The 17,716-nt window shown below is 49.1% G+C and overlaps 2 protein-coding genes across 4 annotated transcripts in view; one reads left to right on the top strand and one right to left on the bottom strand.

Annotated features, from left to right (window-relative positions):
• Positions 1 to 1,910, top strand: part of MTIF3 (mitochondrial translational initiation factor 3) — a 13,889-nt gene extending 11,979 nt beyond the window's left edge. For all 3 annotated transcript variants that reach the window (XM_082365130.1, XM_082365131.1, XM_082365129.1), the window contains 2 exons: positions 169 to 326; positions 1,659 to 1,910. In XM_082365130.1, coding sequence (XP_082221256.1) covers positions 169 to 326; positions 1,659 to 1,877 — 377 coding nt within the window. In that variant the 3' untranslated portion in view covers positions 1,878 to 1,910. The remainder of the gene's footprint in view (positions 1 to 168; positions 327 to 1,658) is intronic.
• GTF3A (general transcription factor IIIA) lies at positions 1,862 to 17,716 on the bottom strand (the record flags this gene model as incomplete). The annotated part of the gene is made up of 11 exons (XM_082365769.1): positions 1,862 to 2,129; positions 2,742 to 2,801; positions 3,838 to 4,067; positions 4,633 to 4,713; positions 6,293 to 6,366; positions 7,356 to 7,444; positions 7,816 to 7,912; positions 10,828 to 10,928; positions 12,509 to 12,781; positions 12,924 to 12,933; positions 17,700 to 17,716. The coding sequence occupies 11 exons, from the start codon at positions 17,714 to 17,716 to the stop codon at positions 1,998 to 2,000; spliced, it is 1,164 nt and encodes a 387-aa protein (XP_082221895.1). The 3' UTR covers positions 1,862 to 1,997.

Raw genomic sequence — 17,716 nt, 5'->3', positions numbered from 1 at the left:
AATTGGTATTTTACCTGTGTCTGTCTCCTGTGTTTAAATGTTTACTGGCATGTGAGACCACCGGACAGGAGGACTTCTAGGGCCCGCGCAGCAATGCAGACTTAGGACGAGCACGTGATGCAGCACAGGCCTCACAGACTAGCACCAAGTCTCACTCTTTCAAACCAGGACCCACCCTGACAAAGGAACTGACTTTTTCTTCAAATATTGGACAACATGATTTGGACACAAAGAGTAAACAGATTCAGCAGTGGATCGAGAAAAAGTACAAAGTTCAAATTACAATAAAGAAAGGGAAGGATACAGAAGAGCCAGAAAACAGAATGGTAAGTAAAGCAGGTGAGACTGACTGCTTGTGTGTCTTTGTTTTCCTTCTGATCTTAAAAATACAACTGCAGAAAATCTGGGAAATGTAAAGGCAAAGAAAAGTAACTACTAATCCTACCCACTGACGGTAGTAGCTTTCCAATTTGTTTTTCAAAATGCAAAATGTACATGTTACTTTATCCATTGTAGCATAAATACTTCACCACTTGAAAACACTCTAGTTCACAGGGCTTCCCTGGTGGCGCAGTGGTTGAGAGTCTGCCTGCCAATGCAGGGGACACGGGTTCAAGCCCTGGTCCGGGAAGATCCCACATGCCATGGAGCAACTAAGCCCATGCGCCACAACTACTGATCCTGCGGTCTAGAGCCCTCGAGCCACAACTACTGAGCCCTGCGCTCTAGAGCCCGCGAGCCACAACTACTGAAGCCCACGCACCTAGAGCCCATGCTCTGCAACAAGAGAAGCCACCGCAATGAAGAGTAGCCCCCGCTCGCCGCAACTAGAGAAAGCCCGCGTGCAGCAGCAAAGACCCAATGCGGCCAAAAAAAATAAAATTTATAAAAAAAAAACTCGTTTATAACTTACAAGCTATATGCTATTCTATTTTACAAATTGTAGATTATCCAACACTTAAATAGGAAAGTTAGAAACTTTATGGGTTCATCTTTTAAAGTCTGTTTCCTCTTTATAAAGGCCTATAAGCAGCATTCCATATAAAGTCAAATTGTCTTCTAGAAAGTGTCTATCAGTTTACAGTCCCAGGATAAGTCTGTGGAGTATCTACTTTGCTTTTGGAGTTAGACAACTTGCAGCATCTAAAAGGCAGCATTTATTCCAGCGGTTTTCAACCCTAGTTCCACGTTAGAATGACTCAGGCCTAGGGCCTGGCCCAGCCCAGCTGATCCAGAATCTCTAGAACTGAGTTGTCTGTATTTTTCTAACCACCCCAATGACTCTGTGAATGAGTGCTGGGAACGGCACTGGGCTGACAACCTGGGGGAAAAGGAGGGGTTCTGCCAGTGCCCAAACCCACTGCTTTGCACTTTTTTCGAGAGGGTGGTCTGGGCCAAACATAGCCCCTCAGTGCCATGACGGGATTTAAAACTATCAAGCCTTTAGTGCATTAGCCTAGTTACATGGAGTTTGTATAACTACCTGCTTATTGTACAGGTTTCAGTCAGCTTAACCAGGTATGTACGATTCGATTCAGCAAATCCCTTAAATAGCAGCAATTCAAGCATGCTGGTTTTTATGCATATTAGAGCATTAACATGGGGAAGAATCAAAGATGTTGGTTTTAAATTAGTCTTTGGCTGTTTTCCTTTTCTAGGAGGAGATATGTAATCAAATACTCCAGACTATGCCTGGAATAGCTACCTTCTCATCCAGGCCACAGCCCATCAGAGGGGGAAAGGCTGTGATGTGTGTGCTTCGTCCCTTGAGCCAAAAGGAAGAGAACGCGTGCAGATCAGCTCAGGGGACCCAGAGAGGAGACGCTCTGAACAGAGAAAATGGAAACCACGGAGCATCCAATGCTCTGCACCAGTGATTTTAATAAAAACGTGCTTCTGAGAGAAAATAACTGAGCTGGCTGGTCTGCGGTCCTTCAAACAAAGCAGTCTGGTGTGTAGCTGGGGCCAGCGTCGCCACGGCGGAGGGCACCTTGCCTTTAGTGCAGTTCAGAAGGCAGTTCAGTCTCCCCGTTTCTGGGCAAAGACACACCCTGGTCCTGTGTCCTTTTAGGAGGAATGTACCCACTCAGCCGAGAGGCCAGACTCCGTTTTTCATGAGATGGTCTCACCTTTGGGAATAAGGAAGACAGATTACAGGCAGGCCTCTATATCTGCGGGTCAACCAACAGCTGATCAAAAATATTTTAGAAAAAGAAAAATCCAGAAAGTTCCAAAAAGCAAAATTTGAATTTACCGTGTGCTGACAACAATTTACATAGCATTTTCATTGTATTAGGTATGGTAAGTAACATGATTTAAGGTATATGGAGCATGCGTGGAGGTTATATGCAAATACAGCTGACCCTTGAACTTGGGGGGGGGGTTAGGCACGTGCACACCTGCGCAGTCGAAAATCCTCATATAACTTTACTTGGGCACCTGCGGATTTTGGTATCCTGGGGGTTCCTGGAACCAATTCCCCATGGATACCAAGGGACGACTGTAACTCGAATTCAAAATCAAAAACTACTGGAATCGTGTACCTATCAGGTGTACAACTACCGCAGTGTATACAACAACAGAAATACTGTCGTAAAGAAAGAAAGTGAAATCCACACAATTGCTTTGTATAGTAGTACAGCCTCACACAGTAACAAGTAGTTGAAAATATGCTAAACAGATTGCATCTAGTTTAAGCAATTCATGTTTTAAAATTAACAGCTTGCTAAGTCTCAACTTACTTTGAGCTTCATTTTCTTCTTGTCAGGGTCATGCACAACGGCATGCCTGCTGAGGCTCTGCTACAATGAAGGAAAAAGAAAAAGTTTTATTCGTAAAACACTGCCACTTGGTATTTGGTGTCTGCTAATATGAAAACCCCATAAGTCATTTAAATAAACGGACAGCCTTCTTTCTGTTACATTCTGTTGAGGGATCTGACTTCTACCACTGGAGCAGAGCTGTTCCTTAAATCCTGGACTAAAATCACTGCCTTTTCCAAGGACCCAGCTTAGGAATGTATACATTCTCACCACGTGTGCCTGTGGCTTCCTAGTTCTTTCATAGTAAGGGGTGTGGGGGTCCAGTTCTGAAAACCCTTCCGAGCTGAAGGAGGCTCTTCCAACTGAATCCGTGTCATCAGCATCGCCAAACACCAGTGGAAAACCTGACCCCCGTCCTGCTGTCCTTGGCACGAACACTGACCACCAGCAGGTCCGTGGTTTTCTCACGGCCTGGGCTGGGCTAAGCCAGCCTCACCCCCACTTCAGTCTCTACCATTGTTCCCACGAGCGCCTGTGAGGGCACCAACCGGGCGCGGGTCCTCGGAGCCGCACGGGCCCCTCCACCTGGAGTCACGGTCTCCAAGTCTAGACAAGTGTCCCGAAGCTCTAAGGTCCCCCATGTCCTTGTCTCTTGCTCCCCTTCTCAATCTCCAGATGATGGCAGCCCAAAAGGACACCCCAAATATCAGCAGACTCATAAATAATAAGCATATGGTACCAGAGGCCACTGGGTCTCAAATTCCATCATGTAAGAATCACCTGGAAAGTTCGTTAAAATACAAATGACTGGGCCCATCCCCACAACTTCCGATTCAGTGGGTCTGGAGCGGAGCCTGGATGTGCATTTCTCGCAAGTTCCCTGGCGATGCTGAGGGCCAGACTTTGAGCACGACTGGCAGGGGCGATCTGTCTGTTCGCCGAGTCTGGTGGAGAGCCGCTCCTGCTGGAGCAGGAGTGAAGGGCCGGAGTCCCCCCAGCCTCCCCACCTGCCGCCTGGGGCCAGGCTCCCTGGAGCCCAGCAGCCCCCAAGGACGGCGCCGGGCGGGGCGCTCACCTTCATGGCAAATGTCTTGCCGCAGCTGGCGTGCTCACACACGAACGGGCGCTGCTCCTCGTGGAACGAGAGGATGTGGCTCTGGAGGTTGAACACGGTGGTGTAGGTGCGGCCGCAGCCTTCCCTGGGGCACCGACACACGTCTCTCTCCGGGGCGTGAATCCTCATATGCTGCTTCAGGAAATCCTTGCGCTTAAACGTTTTCTGGCACACGTCACATGTTATGTCCTCTGGGGGAGCAGACAAGCAAACTGAGCCCACTTCCCAGGTGTTACCATGCTGGAAAAACTAATATGGAATATCAAGCGACGTACTCGATGCCCAAAACCTTATGACACATAAATCAGAAATCTGGGAGGAAACTAACTCCAGTTTTTACTGCTTGAAAGTGTGCCTCAATTCTTCCAAGTTCCTACATGACATGAAGTCCCTGTTTTCCTCTGCAAGCAGCAGGGGTTCTCCACCCGGGGGCGCAGCAAGGGGAGGGAGTTAAACGGACCAGTTTTCTTCCATGTCCCCCAACACACAGGGCACGCTTCCCACACTGCCCCGCAGACACCAGCCAGTGCCTCCCCGGGGGCCTCACTGGCCCGAGCCTTTAAAATGCGCACAGGCCTCGGCCCAGGACCACGGATCTCTGCTCACATGTCAAACAGCTGAGGTATGCAGCACTTACCAGACATACTATAGAAACTCTGTATTTTCAAGGGCATATTTAATGTTTCACCCTTTAAAAGCACTCAACCAGTTCCACAGGAGCAGATATTTATATCATGCCCCTCATGCCTGCCTTACCTTTATGGGCTTCTCTCACATGTTTCAGAAGCTCTGTCCATGTTTTTGCCACAAAAGAACATTCTTTTTGACATATATAGCCTATTTCAAAAAAAAAAAACAACAGATTGGTGCATTGCCTTTTGTGAATACTCGGCATAAACACCAATTATAATTAGATTGAAAAGAAAATAATTATCATAAAAAACAAGCAAATTATCAAAAATAAATTAGTCTGCAAGGAAACTTGCATGCCTATATAATTTTGCTCCTACTTCCCAATATCCTGTTAGTCTCAAGAGGTAGCTATGAAAACTAAAAAAAGTTTATTTTACAGTAAAACCAAACAACTGCATGTCAAGGTTCTTCATATAGGCTCTCCCTTCAGCAGGGCTGCACGAGGAGGCCCTCCCTCTCCTGTTGTCAGTGGGTTGGGTACACAGCCCACGGACTCCCGGCTGCTGTGATGCCCCCCCCATCCCCGCCTCCATGGCTCAAGGCCCCTTTCCCCTCCCCCTGCTTTACCTTTGCCTCTTTTTTTACTCAGCCCTTTGCCCTGGATAAACCACCAAGGATAACCGTGCCCACCCCCAGCTTCCTGTAGTGTCAATATCTTGTAAATTTCACGCTGCACAAAAGAACTAGGAAGAAGCAGCTAAGGGAGAAAAGAAAACAGAAGATTCCAGAGAAAAACTCTGTGAACAAAAATGGACACTGTGCAAAGCACTAGAACTGGATTAGTCAGTGTAACAGTCAGCCTGAGCTTCACCCAATTAAATACCAGATAGAAACTAAAAGACTCAACTACTAGTCTCTTGTCTTAAAAAAAAAAAAAAAGGGACTTCCCTGGTGATGCAGTGGTTAAGAATCCGCCTGCCAATACAGGAGACGCAGGTTTGAGCCCTGGTCCGGGAAGATCCACAGGCCGCAGAGCAACTAAGCCCGTGTGCTACAACTACTGAGCCTGCGCTCTAGAGCCCGCGAGGCAAAACTACTGAGCCCACGTGCCACAACTAACGACGCCCGCGCGCCTAGGGCCTGTGCTCCCCAACAAGAGAAGCCACCACAAGGAGAAGCCTGCGCACCGCAATGAAGAGTAGCCCCTGCTCGCCGCAACTAGAGAAAACCCGCGTGCAGCAACGAAGACACAACACAGCCAAAAATAAATAAATTAATTAATTAATTTTTTTAAAAAGTCATATAAATTCTAAGGCTTGGGAAACTGGAATATGTATCAAAAATCCTTCAGGGAAACAAAAGAGATTCAAGCTGTTGGCTTAATCAAGTCTTTCTGAAAAAAGTTACAATCTGATTACTCCAAAAACCTCAAACTATAATCCAAGTCCTTTGAATGCCAACAAGGAAAGAAAAGAGAAGAGGTTAAAAGCAGCTGAAGCAGCAAAGCCACGGCTGGAGTTCCAACCCTTTCACAAGTAAGAAGCGTAAGCAGGCACGGCTGTAAACAATAAACGTTAACTCTCAACAGCAACAACAGGGAGTGCAAGGGCAGACACGACACCCAGCACCTCTCTGGTCAAGAGCATAAAACCTGGACAAGCAGAGGGAGCCCCTGCCCATGCAGCTTCAGCTTCTCGGGATGACCACAGACTCGAGCAGTCAGAGAATTAAACACACACGCTCTACTGCTGGTGTGCCCGTCAGAGCGGGCACCAGTACCTACCCTCGTGGACCTTCCCGTGCCGCTTCAGACTGCTGGGGGAAGCAAAGTGTTTTCCACATCCTTCGTGGGTACACCTGGGTCAACAACACACGAGCATTAGCTGATCCTTTTTCAGACAGAACTGTACTTGAATAGCATGTTGTCCTCATCCTGCCAAAGTCTCCTCTTCCCACGACCAAACCAGTCATAAAAATGGGATTTCAAATTCAGACCTCGTTGTAGGTGAAACGCAAGTTACTTCACCAGCCTTGGGCAGAACAAACTGAGAGAAAAAAGTCATTACTTTTTTTTTTTTTGCTTATGTGATCAAATTAAACAGTTTTCATCTTTATACCTCTGAAAATATACCCTGTTTTCATGGCAACAGAAAGATGGCTCGGGTAAACAGCTAAGCCATCCTGAGTCATTTGTGTCTAGTTTTTCTAACGATGTTGCCATGGGATGGTGTGAAAAGAAAACACAGCAGCAGATGCACGGCCTCTGGGTGCTCCTTCTGCGCTCAGGCCACCAGCGGCACAGGAAGAGGCGGCAGAGCTGCAAGCAGGGACAGGCAACGTCACGGCAACAAGCCCCAGGCAGGGGACAGCCCAGCCGCGCACAGCGCCAGCCAGGGCTCGCAGGACGGCCATCAGCAGGTGCCCTTGGCACGTGTCTTCCAATGCGTCCAGTCACCTCTTCCTGTTCCTCCTGAAACCCTCTCTGATGCAGGCTAAGCCCACATACCTTTGTTCTACAGGAAAGGAATACTTAGCATCTTCATAAGGACATTTCACACCACTGAACAGGCTCTATTTGAATAGTTAAGACATAAGCCTTCCCTTCAAGCTTAACCACAATTGTACTAATTTCACAAATTATTCTGAAACACATTAAATCTTTCTTGTAGAGAAACAAAAGCACAAACTTTTGAAAGACCCCAAATACATAAATGGGCATACACTGTACAACTTAACAGGAAAATGTTGATTAAGAAACTGTTTCTGAGCATTGGTATGCAACCTATGCATTTTAATCTTATCCCCACCTGAACTTTAAGAGGTTTTCACCCACGTAAAGTACCTACTTGAACGGCGGTTCGTTGGTGTGCTGGCACTGATGAGTTTTCAGCTGCTGATGCTTCTTAAAGGTCTTCTTACAACCTTCAAAACTGCACTGTTTAAGTAAAGGTTTGTTAGCCTCAAAACAAAATCAAGAACAGTTCATAACAGAATCCTCTCAAGATAAAAGTATTGCAGAAATTACATACTTGCTACTTTCACCCATTTAGTTACTATAAAATTCAAGAAGCTTTGAAAAGTAACACATATGAAACAGCAAAAACGTTTCATTTGGGGTAGTCTACCAATAATATACTTTAATTAGCAAAAAAGTTTGCTTTCAAAATAAACCATTATTATGATAGCTAGTGTCAAACTAAATTCAGATATTTGACCGACAAAATTTGGTTGATGAAAATTTTAGACACACAGGCAGAAAACATAAAAAAAGTCAGAATTTAAGCATATAAAATCATTCATACTTACTACATATTGTCTTTGCTGGTTTTCATGTTTGCGTTCAAAATGTTTCTTCAAGTTTGATTTTGTGTTGAATTTCTGATCACAGCCACTAGCTGTACAACTGTTAGGAAATTGTGTAAACCAAAATATTAACAAACCAAGGGAAGAGAAATTTTAAGATGTGTACATCCTCCCACTTTATAAAAGCTAATTATTCCAAAGTATAATAAAAAATAGTCTTTAACAAATTCCAAAGTGTTAAGCCATACCACATAACGCCTCTCAATTTGACGTGATTATATGTAACAAGAGATGCATTTTCTTGTTAGGCTTCTGAAATTAAGCACAGTGCAGCAGACATTATACAGTGGGCAGAGGGAAGATGAAAAACACTAGTTCCAAAAGCCCAAACCCTGCTTAGACTTAAATCATGCTTAAGTTAAATTGTTCTCAGTTTAGAATCTGGTAACTTTAATTTTGCTTGAAATGTCTCTACAAACTACATTTCCAAAAAGACCTCAAACAAAACAAAACAAACAAAAAAACTGGTTTCAGCTTATCATTAGAGGTAAAAAACAGATATTTAGAGAACCATAAACCATTAGGCCCTGTGACACATCACCAAGCTGGTGTAGTTCGTTCCCTTAATGAGTGTTTCTATATCCTGACCTTGAATTATCTAAATTCTTTGTGATTTTTAACATGTGCTCTTTTTGTGATGAGTCTTCATAAGCCGGATGGATGAAGCAGGACTTCCTTTACAAGCCCTCATCGTAGCCATCATTCACCGATAAACCCCGAATAACGCTATCAGGCACCACGCTATCCGCAGGGACAGGCAGAGAAAGGTGGAGACCGACAGTGCAGAGTGACGTGGGAGAAATGCCCAGAGGCCCACTGGAAGGACACAAGAGGGGTGCTGTGGCAGAGACCACCCACCCCAAGTTCCAACACGTGCTATTTCTGACCTCAGGAACAAAATGCTGACTTTCAGCTGGGTTCACAGCCAACAGAAGTAGAGCTTCTTCCAGCCTCCCTTGTAATGAGGCGTGGTCCCACAGCTAAGTTCTGGCCCATCCTGCTCAGCTCCCACAAGGTGTCTAAAAAGGGGGCACACCTCTTTTGCCCCTCCCTCCATCCTGGTGGCAGGCATGCTTATGTGACAGCTGGAGCTCCGACAGCCATCTTGGACCATGAGGACTGCAGAGGAAGTTAGGAGGAGCCCCTATCCACCTCGGCCTTTCTGCATCTTAGTTATGCAAGAGAAACAGACACTATCCTGTTTAAGCCTCTATTGGGCTGAGTTTTCCGTCACTCTTGACTTCAATCCTGACACAGACATCTAACCCAACACCACTGTGGGACAGGACAGGGCCAGGAAAGTCCTGCCAGGAACCAAACAGCAGAGGCAGGGGGCGTGAGACGCCCTGGCAAAGTTGGGGGTGGGAGTGCTGCTGCCCAGTTAAGAAGAGCTGGACCCCCACTTCCTGTCAGAGTCCAGCAAACGGGGCAAGACCACCGAAGTGCCCAGGCCCAAAGGTCACTACGTAAGCAGCGCTCAAAACCACTGCCCAGTTTTAGGAAAGGAAGCAATCTGGAGGGTGATATGAGAGAGGGCCGGGGAAACAGCCTTCAAGTGAGGCGTGCAGGCCAGCGCCTGAACCGAGACACCGGCAGCTGGGGGAGGGGAGAGGCCCTGAGGGGTAAGGACAGCCCTTGCAGACCTCCTGCTGTGGAGGACAGGAGGGAAGAATGAGGAGTCCCGAGGGTCAGCAAGCAGGCAGTGATGCCGCCTGGCAAGAACGAGACCAAAGACAAAGCTTGTGGACTGTCAGGGACCCAGGCCCCATAGAACCAGGGAGACAGCCAAGTAACGCCGCCCAGCAAGCAGCTGGACTCGGGGATCTGGCGCTAAAGAGAGGGATCTGGGCTGGAGAGCGAGCCGGAAGAGACACTGCAGTCGTCCTGCTCCAGCAGGAGTAGCCCTCGCCGTTCTCTCCAACCCGCGCATCCGTATCCAGCCCCATTTTTATTTAAGACTTAGTTTTTTAAATAGTATACAGTCGCTTAGCTCAGAAACCAAAAGCATGGAAAGGGACACAGCTGCGTGGTTCCTTCCACCCCTGCCCCTACCCACCCAGGACTCCCACCACTCCCAAGACAGGCAACAATGTTCTTAAGTTTTGCTATGTAGCTTTTAGGATTTCTTTATACAAACAGAAGCAAATATAAATACAGGACTTCCTGTCTACCTCCCTTTTTACCTGCTCTTTTTTACACACAAACAAGTAGCCTGAAATACACCCTCTTCTGAACCTTGGTTTTTCAACTAATAAGCCCCAGAGATTTTCTTACAGTTTCACAGGGAACACCTGCATTCCTTTTTCCTGCTGTATAGTATTCCACGGTGTGGATATACTTTAACTGGTCCTTCCTGATGAGTAGGCGGGCTGCTCCCATCTGTGACTTAACAAGCCCTCCAAGTGATTTTGATGGACCCCAAATTTGAGATCCACTGCTTTAAAGTAGCTGATTTAAAAGAAAAGCAGTAATATTTATCCTTTCAGAGATAACGAGCAACTGTGTCAGAGAAGAATGAAATTAACACTGGCATGGCAGAGAAGTGGGGGCTTAATTGAAAGAAAGAGAAGATAAACTGTTAAAGCTCTACTTTCTCGTTATGTCTCTTATCCCAGCAGCTGATTGGTTCGTAAAGACCCTGACGATGCAGAGCCCAGAATCTGCCAGGGAACCATTTTCCATCTGGTCTGAACTTTTCGAGGTTGATTTCCCACTTAGGATACACTTTAAAGGGAGACGAGAGGATGCAAACTCAAGACAACTTCAGAAGAACGCGTCCCTGAAGTTATCACACGCAATGACCCACAAGACCCCGACGCTCTTCGCACATTCCAAACCCAGTCTCAGGAGATGCAGGCGAAAGCAGCTCCACTTTCTTCACCTTGAAGGTCATCAGCCAATTTTCTGTGCCAAACGCCACCCACTTCAGAGGCCTGAAGACAGTTCTCTACTTACACAAAGGGCTTCTCTCCGGTGTGAACCAGGGCGTGGCGGCTGAGGTGCCAGTCCCTGACGAAGGCCTTGCTGCACCCTTCATGGTCACAAACAAATGGTCTCTAGCAGGAAGGCAACAAAAAGCACGTCAATCCTGCCTGCGTCAGTGGCTCTGGTGTTACTTCAAGCCCTAAACTATCTGATGGGCAAAGCCATGGACTCTGTCTGTAGAGATGGTTTCCACCCAGTAAGTGCTAAGCACCTGCTACAGGAGGCCAGGCAAGGATCTCCCGCCTGGGGTTATGCGACAACCGAAATGCCACAGCTGCTCACAAAGTGCTGCAGCAGATTCTGTTCTAGGAATACCATGTGAAACCAGCGGGCAGCCTTCACAGGAAGCTGGGAGTGCCAATATCCTAAATACAGCCCACGAGTCTGAAAAGAAACGTAAGGTCTAATTTGGACATCCTGGTAACAGGGCCCAGAATTTAGAGGGGTTGAACGCGCGAGAGGAAAGAGAGGGAGGCGAAGCATAAAGCATGCCATGAAGGAAGCCAGTCACAGGGTAAGAAGCAGCCAAGAGGGCGGGGCACGTGGAGAACCTTGAGGGCGGGAGAGGAGCCAGGGGAAAGGGTCAGTGAGCTGGACAAGGTCCCGGGGAGGGAATGGTCAGCCTGCAAATGCTGCAGGGGGAAGGGGGATGGGCTGCGTGAGAACACACGGAGGGATGACCTGTAAGTCAGAAAAGTGCTAGGAGCAGAGGCAGGAGCTGCAGCACCCCGGTTAAGGGCCTCCAGCTGAGGCCCTGAGAAGCCAGACTCCGCCAAATCCCGGGAAACTGGGCCAATTCCTAGGCCTCCATGAGCCGCCCTTTGCTCACCTGTCACCTTCCAAAGGCTTCCTATTGCCCTCAAAACAAAACGCAAGCTCTAAACCCATCTGTACCCTGGCCTACAAATGATCCTCCAGACCTGCTCCTCAGGCTCCCCCACCCAATCACACTGGCCGGCGTCCACCCCCAGGACCACACGCTCCTTTGGCAGTTCTCTCTGCCCGGGCTGTTTCTCCCTCAAATGTCTGCAGGGCTGGGACCTTTCCTTCTCATTCAGGTCAAGAGAGAAGCCTCTCCCAACCACCCTCCTGCAGCCCTCTCTTCACTGCATCGCATTCCTACTTATTCTGTTGTCCTCCCGCTTAAAGCATAAGGTCCGTGACGGCAGAAGCCATGACTGTCCTATCTGCTGCTCTCCGGGCCAAGATGGTACTGAACTATGAATGAACGAACACATGTTGCTTGCAAACCTCCAGTACTCTAAAGTTCTCCATTCCGGTCCCAGGAGGCGGGGCCTTTTAAGGCAGGTTGGGGGTGGGCGTGGGAGTATTCCAACCTTGCAAATATTTACACGTATGGGGAGGTGGTGACTGGCCACCACTCAAGGTCAAAAAAGGGGAAAGTGTTGCTTAGTGAGCCCTGAGCCCACGGCAAGGATATCTTGGTCCTGGAGCTCCCTGTCTACCTCCCCAGCCCTTCCCTGACCTAAGGCATAGCTGGTTCGCTTGTGCGGTCCCGGGGGCCAAAGCTGAACGCGTCTGCGCACCCACGCGCGGGACCCTCGGGGCAGCGCCCACCTGGCGCGCACCGCACCACTAGTCCCCGGCCTGGACGCCACGCCCCCCGCGGCCACGCCTTCGGCCTCGTTACCTCCCCCGTATGCTTGCACAGGTGCGCGTCTAGTTTCCAGGCCTTGTTGTAATTGGCGCTGCAGTCGGGGAAAGAGCAGATGAACCTCTGAGGGGGCGCCGGGGGCGGCGGGGCTAGGCTCTCGCCAGCCGCGACGAACGCGTCAGCGATGGTCAGGGACGACACCGCCTCGGCGACAGAGGCCGGCGGCTCCAGGGTGCCCGGGGCCAGGCACTCGGCCACGTGCTGAGCCACGTGCCGCGAACCGAGGGCGACCGACCGGTCCGGGAGATCCTACGCGCGACCCGACTGCACTTCCGGTAGCGCGGCCCCGGCGGGGCGGGGCTGGAGCGCCGGCGCAGTCGCGCATGCTCCGAGAAGCTCCTCTCCGGCCCGCGTTCGCGCATGCTCTGAGAAGCCCCTCGCCGGCCCTCACCCCTCCCGTTCTGGGGCAGGAGCGGAAGGGCGGAAAGAGTGGCCAGGGCTTCATCCTCCGCCCCCCAGCAAAAGGTGCCCGCGAGTCGCAGGCCCTGTGATGGACTCCGAGGCGACTGTTAAATGTGTTCCCATCCGCCACCACCCTTTTCAAAGTACTACCCTTGCATGATCTAAACTATCCAGTTCTTACTACATTCTGGGTTTGTCTTCTTTATGGTTTCATTTCCTGCAAGCTCTCTGCATGCTCCCTCTGCAAGCCCCCTGGCAGTGCATCCTAAACTTGCTTAAAATCACGTAGAGACCTTTTAAAACTTCCAAGCCCAGAGCATATCCCGGACCAATTAAATCATAATTTCTGTCGGTGGGAAACGGGAATCCAGTCTGGAAATTCCCCAGGTGATTCCAACGTTCAGTCAAGTTTGGGGACCATTGCCCTGAGGCCTTGCTGCTCAGAGTGTGGTCTTCGGGTCAGCAGCATCGTTCGTTAGAAATGGGAACCTCGGACCTGCTTGAATCGGAGAGGTCTCCAGGTGATTTGACGCACATTGGAATTTGAGAAGCACTGTTCAGAGGCTTGAATGGTATGGGTATCTCTGTTTACGGGGACCACATGTTTAAAGGACATCCTTGGATGAGGATAACAGTGACAGGATGGTCTGATGTTCCCCCAGGTGTGTACTTTTCACAGACTGCATCACTGTGAATCATTTGGCAAGCCCCTGTCTGATGGTGATGAGCAGTCCCTGCAAAGAAGTGCAGTTGTGAAAACAAACCGGGACTCACTCCCACGAGGATAATGGCCTGTCTTGTCGCGTATCATGAGGACTGGGAGAGGGAGTCTGGGACACGCATCCACATGCTGCTTTTCTCCTTTGCTGGCCAACCCCTCTTCAGGGGACAGGTCCGCAGACATCCCTCCTACGACTCTGCACATCTTAAATGGTTTCCCTGGTGCTGGTTCCGGCTACCTCCTCCGCATTCCGCTGCCCCCTGGCCGTGGCGGGGTTGCGTGGTAAGCGTCTTCCTCTTCCGCCCTTCTCTTGGCCTCCCGACGCACACCGTGACCCGTGCCTCTGCTCCTGCCTTCCCAACTTCTCCCATCTCCTTAACCAACTGTTCTTCACACCTTCTTCTCCGTACCCACGTCTTCGTGCTCAGCCCTCTGATGTGAGGTATTGTAGCGGGGAGCACCGACTTTGAAGTCTAAGTCTACATTTACTAACTGTAGGACTTTGGATAAAGTTCTTTGAATCTCTTTTCTTACCTTTAAACTGGACCATTGGAGTCATTCTTGGAGTGAATGAGATTGTATTAACCGATAATTCCATTTATTATGTGCCACCTCCTGAGCCAAGCACATTTACCAGCAACTCTTAGTTCTCCCAACAACTCTGCACGTAAAGAAGCTGATACAATCCAGGCCGTGCCTTTTCTTTCTTTTTTTTTCTTTCCTATGAACTGATCCATCGTCCACCTCTATCCTCTCTGTAGTTTACTCTTCAATGTGTTTTCAACATCCCACATTTCTAAATGAGGAGTGGATGTTTTTTTTTTTTTACTAAAGTAAAAAACATCAAGCAGTCACCTCCAACTCAACATTATTTGCAAGTTAAACCATCTTAAATCTTACCATCTCCACCTGGTTACACCTCCCTCCCTCCCGCCTGCTCCCTGCCTCTTTCTTGCCATTGGCAGTGTGACCCTGTCTGCCACCCACGAAAATGTAGAACAGTGGTTCTCACCCTGGCAGCACATTGGAGTCACCAGGAGCTTCTGGGAAGGATGTCTCTTGGGCCCCACCCGCACCAGTGCAATCAGCCCTGTCCCTCCTCCTTCCTCGCCCATCCCTGGCCTGGCTGGCTTGTACACCTGCCTGTCCGTTCCCTCCCACCTGCTGCCCAGCTTTGCTTTGCTCTGAGCCTGGACACCTGAAACAGCCTCTCAACCGCTTTCCTACCTTAACACTCTCCTGCCTCTAATCTCTCCGTAAAACACCTGAGACTTTCCAGGTTGAAGTTTGCAAGACTGGCATTTGCAAAGCATTTTTATTCCTCTTAGCTATTTTTCCTACAATTCAGGTAAAAGCACTCAGGTGGGAAATGGGGTCCCCGGGCTCAGGCCCCCTCCAGGCCCCGAATGGGCTTGGTAGTTTGGCAACCCAACTCTGAATCCTGGCTCTACCATTTCCTATTTGGCCTCGAGAGAGTTATTTAATTCCTCTGAAGTGTGTGTTATCTGTACAATGGGGATAATGATATCTATGCCACAATGTTGCTGGGAGATTTATATGAGACAATTAATTCATGTGAGGTGCTTAGCTCAGGGCTCAACATAATACATAATCAAAAATTAGTAGCCTTGGGCTTCCCTGGTGGCGCAGTGGTTGAGAATCTGCCTGCTAATGCAGGGGACACGGGTTCGAGCCCTGATCTGGGAAGATCCCACATGCCGCGGAGCAACTAGGCCCGTGAGCCACAACTACTGAGCCTGCGCGTCTGGAGCCTGTGCTCCACAACAAGAGAGGCCGCGATAGTGAGAGGCCCGCGCACCGCGATGAAGAGTGGCCCCCGCTTGCCACAACTAGAGAAAGCCCTCGCACAGAAACGAAGACCCAACACAGCCAAAAATAAAAATTAATTAATTAATTAATTAAAGTTATAAAAAAAAATTAGTAGCCTTTATTTTTTTCCCCACTTGCTGCTGGCTTATGCCTTCTATTCTTACCCTTGAGTTGTGGTTGGCAGGCTGCTATGACGGCTCCCAGTGATCACTGCTTTCTGGTATTCACATCCTTGTGTGATTACCCCCTCCTTGGGGTAGACTGGACCCTGTGAATTGTTTCTAACTAATAGCATAAGGCAAAGGCGATGGGATGTGATTAGGTTACAAAACACTGGGACTTTCGTCTTCCTAACAGACCTTCATTCCCTTCTGGGCTTGTGCACTGTGACAAAATAGCAACCACACTGGAGGAGCCCACAGGGCAAAGAACTGAGGGTGGCCAACAGCCAACTAGGAACTGAGGCCCTCGGTCCAGCAGCCCTGGAGGAACTGAATCCTGCCGACGACCGTGTGAGCTTAGAAGCAGATCCTGTCCCAGCCAGACTTGGGATGAGACCCTAACCCTGGCTGACTCCTTCACCGCAGCCTGGGAGAGACCCTGAAGCAGAGAACCTGGGTAAGCCATGCCCAGATTCCTGACCTGCAGAAATTGTGAGATAATAAAGTGTGTTTGTTTACGCCACTAAATTTGGGGCTGATTTGTCATGCAGCATAACTAACACACAGTTACATTACACAGAATAACTCTAGGCCTGGCAGTCCTGAACTCACACTAAGGAGAGGGCATCTGAACAGAGAGGGTTCTGACAGGAGGGGGACTCTGACCCAGCATCCAACCATCACACAAATTTCTTCCTATCCAAAAATCACAGTGTGACAAGAACGCATGTAGTTATGCTGATAACTGGACAAAATAGCTTGAATGTGGACTGCCCTTCAGTATGTGGTCCCTTTAATCCCGATTTTATCCTTATCTTCTAATGTTTACTTCTCCCGGTTTGGTCCAGCACTGCCAAGGTGGTCAGCTAGGGCCACTGTCCTAGCAGATCAAGCAAAGCACCAGGACATCATCCCTGAAACCCACCTTTAACTTGAAGCTCTGTTCCTTCTTTTATAGGCACGCGGTAGAAAGACTTTTGGATTCAGCCCCAATTGCCACTAACTACTTGAGTATGACTTTGGGCAACTCTCCCCAGCCTGCTTTGCCTAGTCTATGAAATAGAGGAGACCCTGCCCTGCCTTCCTCTCACAGTTGTTATGGGCATCATATGGGAACCTGGCGAGTTAACTGACCTCTCTGAACCTCAGTTCTTCATCAGCCAATTGAGGACAATAGTACCTTCTTCACAGATTGTGAGGATTAACAAGAAAATACACGTAAAACACCTTTGCCAACCATGAAGTGCTAGCCATCTGTAAACTGTTACTGACACTAGGTTCTCAAATATTGGCTCAAACAAAAAGTGAATGAGCCAAGGTCAGCCCAAGGATGGCCAAGGTAGGATTGAGCAAGAGAGATTCCACCCCTTGGCCACATCCTCAATATAGCCCGTCTCCCCTGTCCCTCAGGGAGCCTCCGGGGTCACTGATCATCTAACCAGTCAGAAGAGGTCCCCCAGGCATCACCTGTACCTTTGTCCTTGCTCCTCTGTCAGCAGAGTCCTCGCCCTCTTGCAGCATCTGTTCTCGGACCACCTCCCACCCCCACCACGACTTCCCCTGGAACCATCAGTGGACAGTGGGAGACGCGGGACACCTCCCTTCTTGGTTGTCCGCTCATCATGCAATTCCAGCGTGGCTTCTCCAATTAGCCCTCCTCTCGCTTCAGTCTGATCATCGAATTTTCCTGCAGCTGTAATTGCCCCACCAGGGTACCGCCGCTGGCCTGTGCTTAATCACTCCCACCCACTTCAAACCCATCTGAGCCGGGAGCACCCAGATTCCATCTAGTAAGCGAGACCTAATTGCTCTCTGATTACCCACAGGGTCAGGTGCTTGAATGCTCACAGTTTCCATCCACAGCCCGTGCAAGATTTTTGCGTTTGATAATTTCCTCCATCAGCTTTTTTCACCGAGCCCCCAGAGACGCCCCCGGCAGAGCTGAGCGGGAGTCCTCGCCCCATTTATGGATGGCTCCTTGGTTTACCTTAGGGGTGGAATCCATCCATCTCCCTTTACTGCCTCATCTCTGTCCAGTCCGCCATCATCTCACCTGATCTCCAGGTACAT

The sequence above is a fragment of the Balaenoptera borealis genome, assembly GCF_965194805.1.
Source record: "Balaenoptera borealis genome assembly, chromosome: 18".
Lineage (NCBI taxonomy): Eukaryota > Metazoa > Chordata > Mammalia > Artiodactyla > Balaenopteridae > Balaenoptera > Balaenoptera borealis.
The sequence above is the reverse complement of the archived record's forward strand: the minus strand, read 5'-3'. Positions and strand labels throughout refer to the sequence as shown.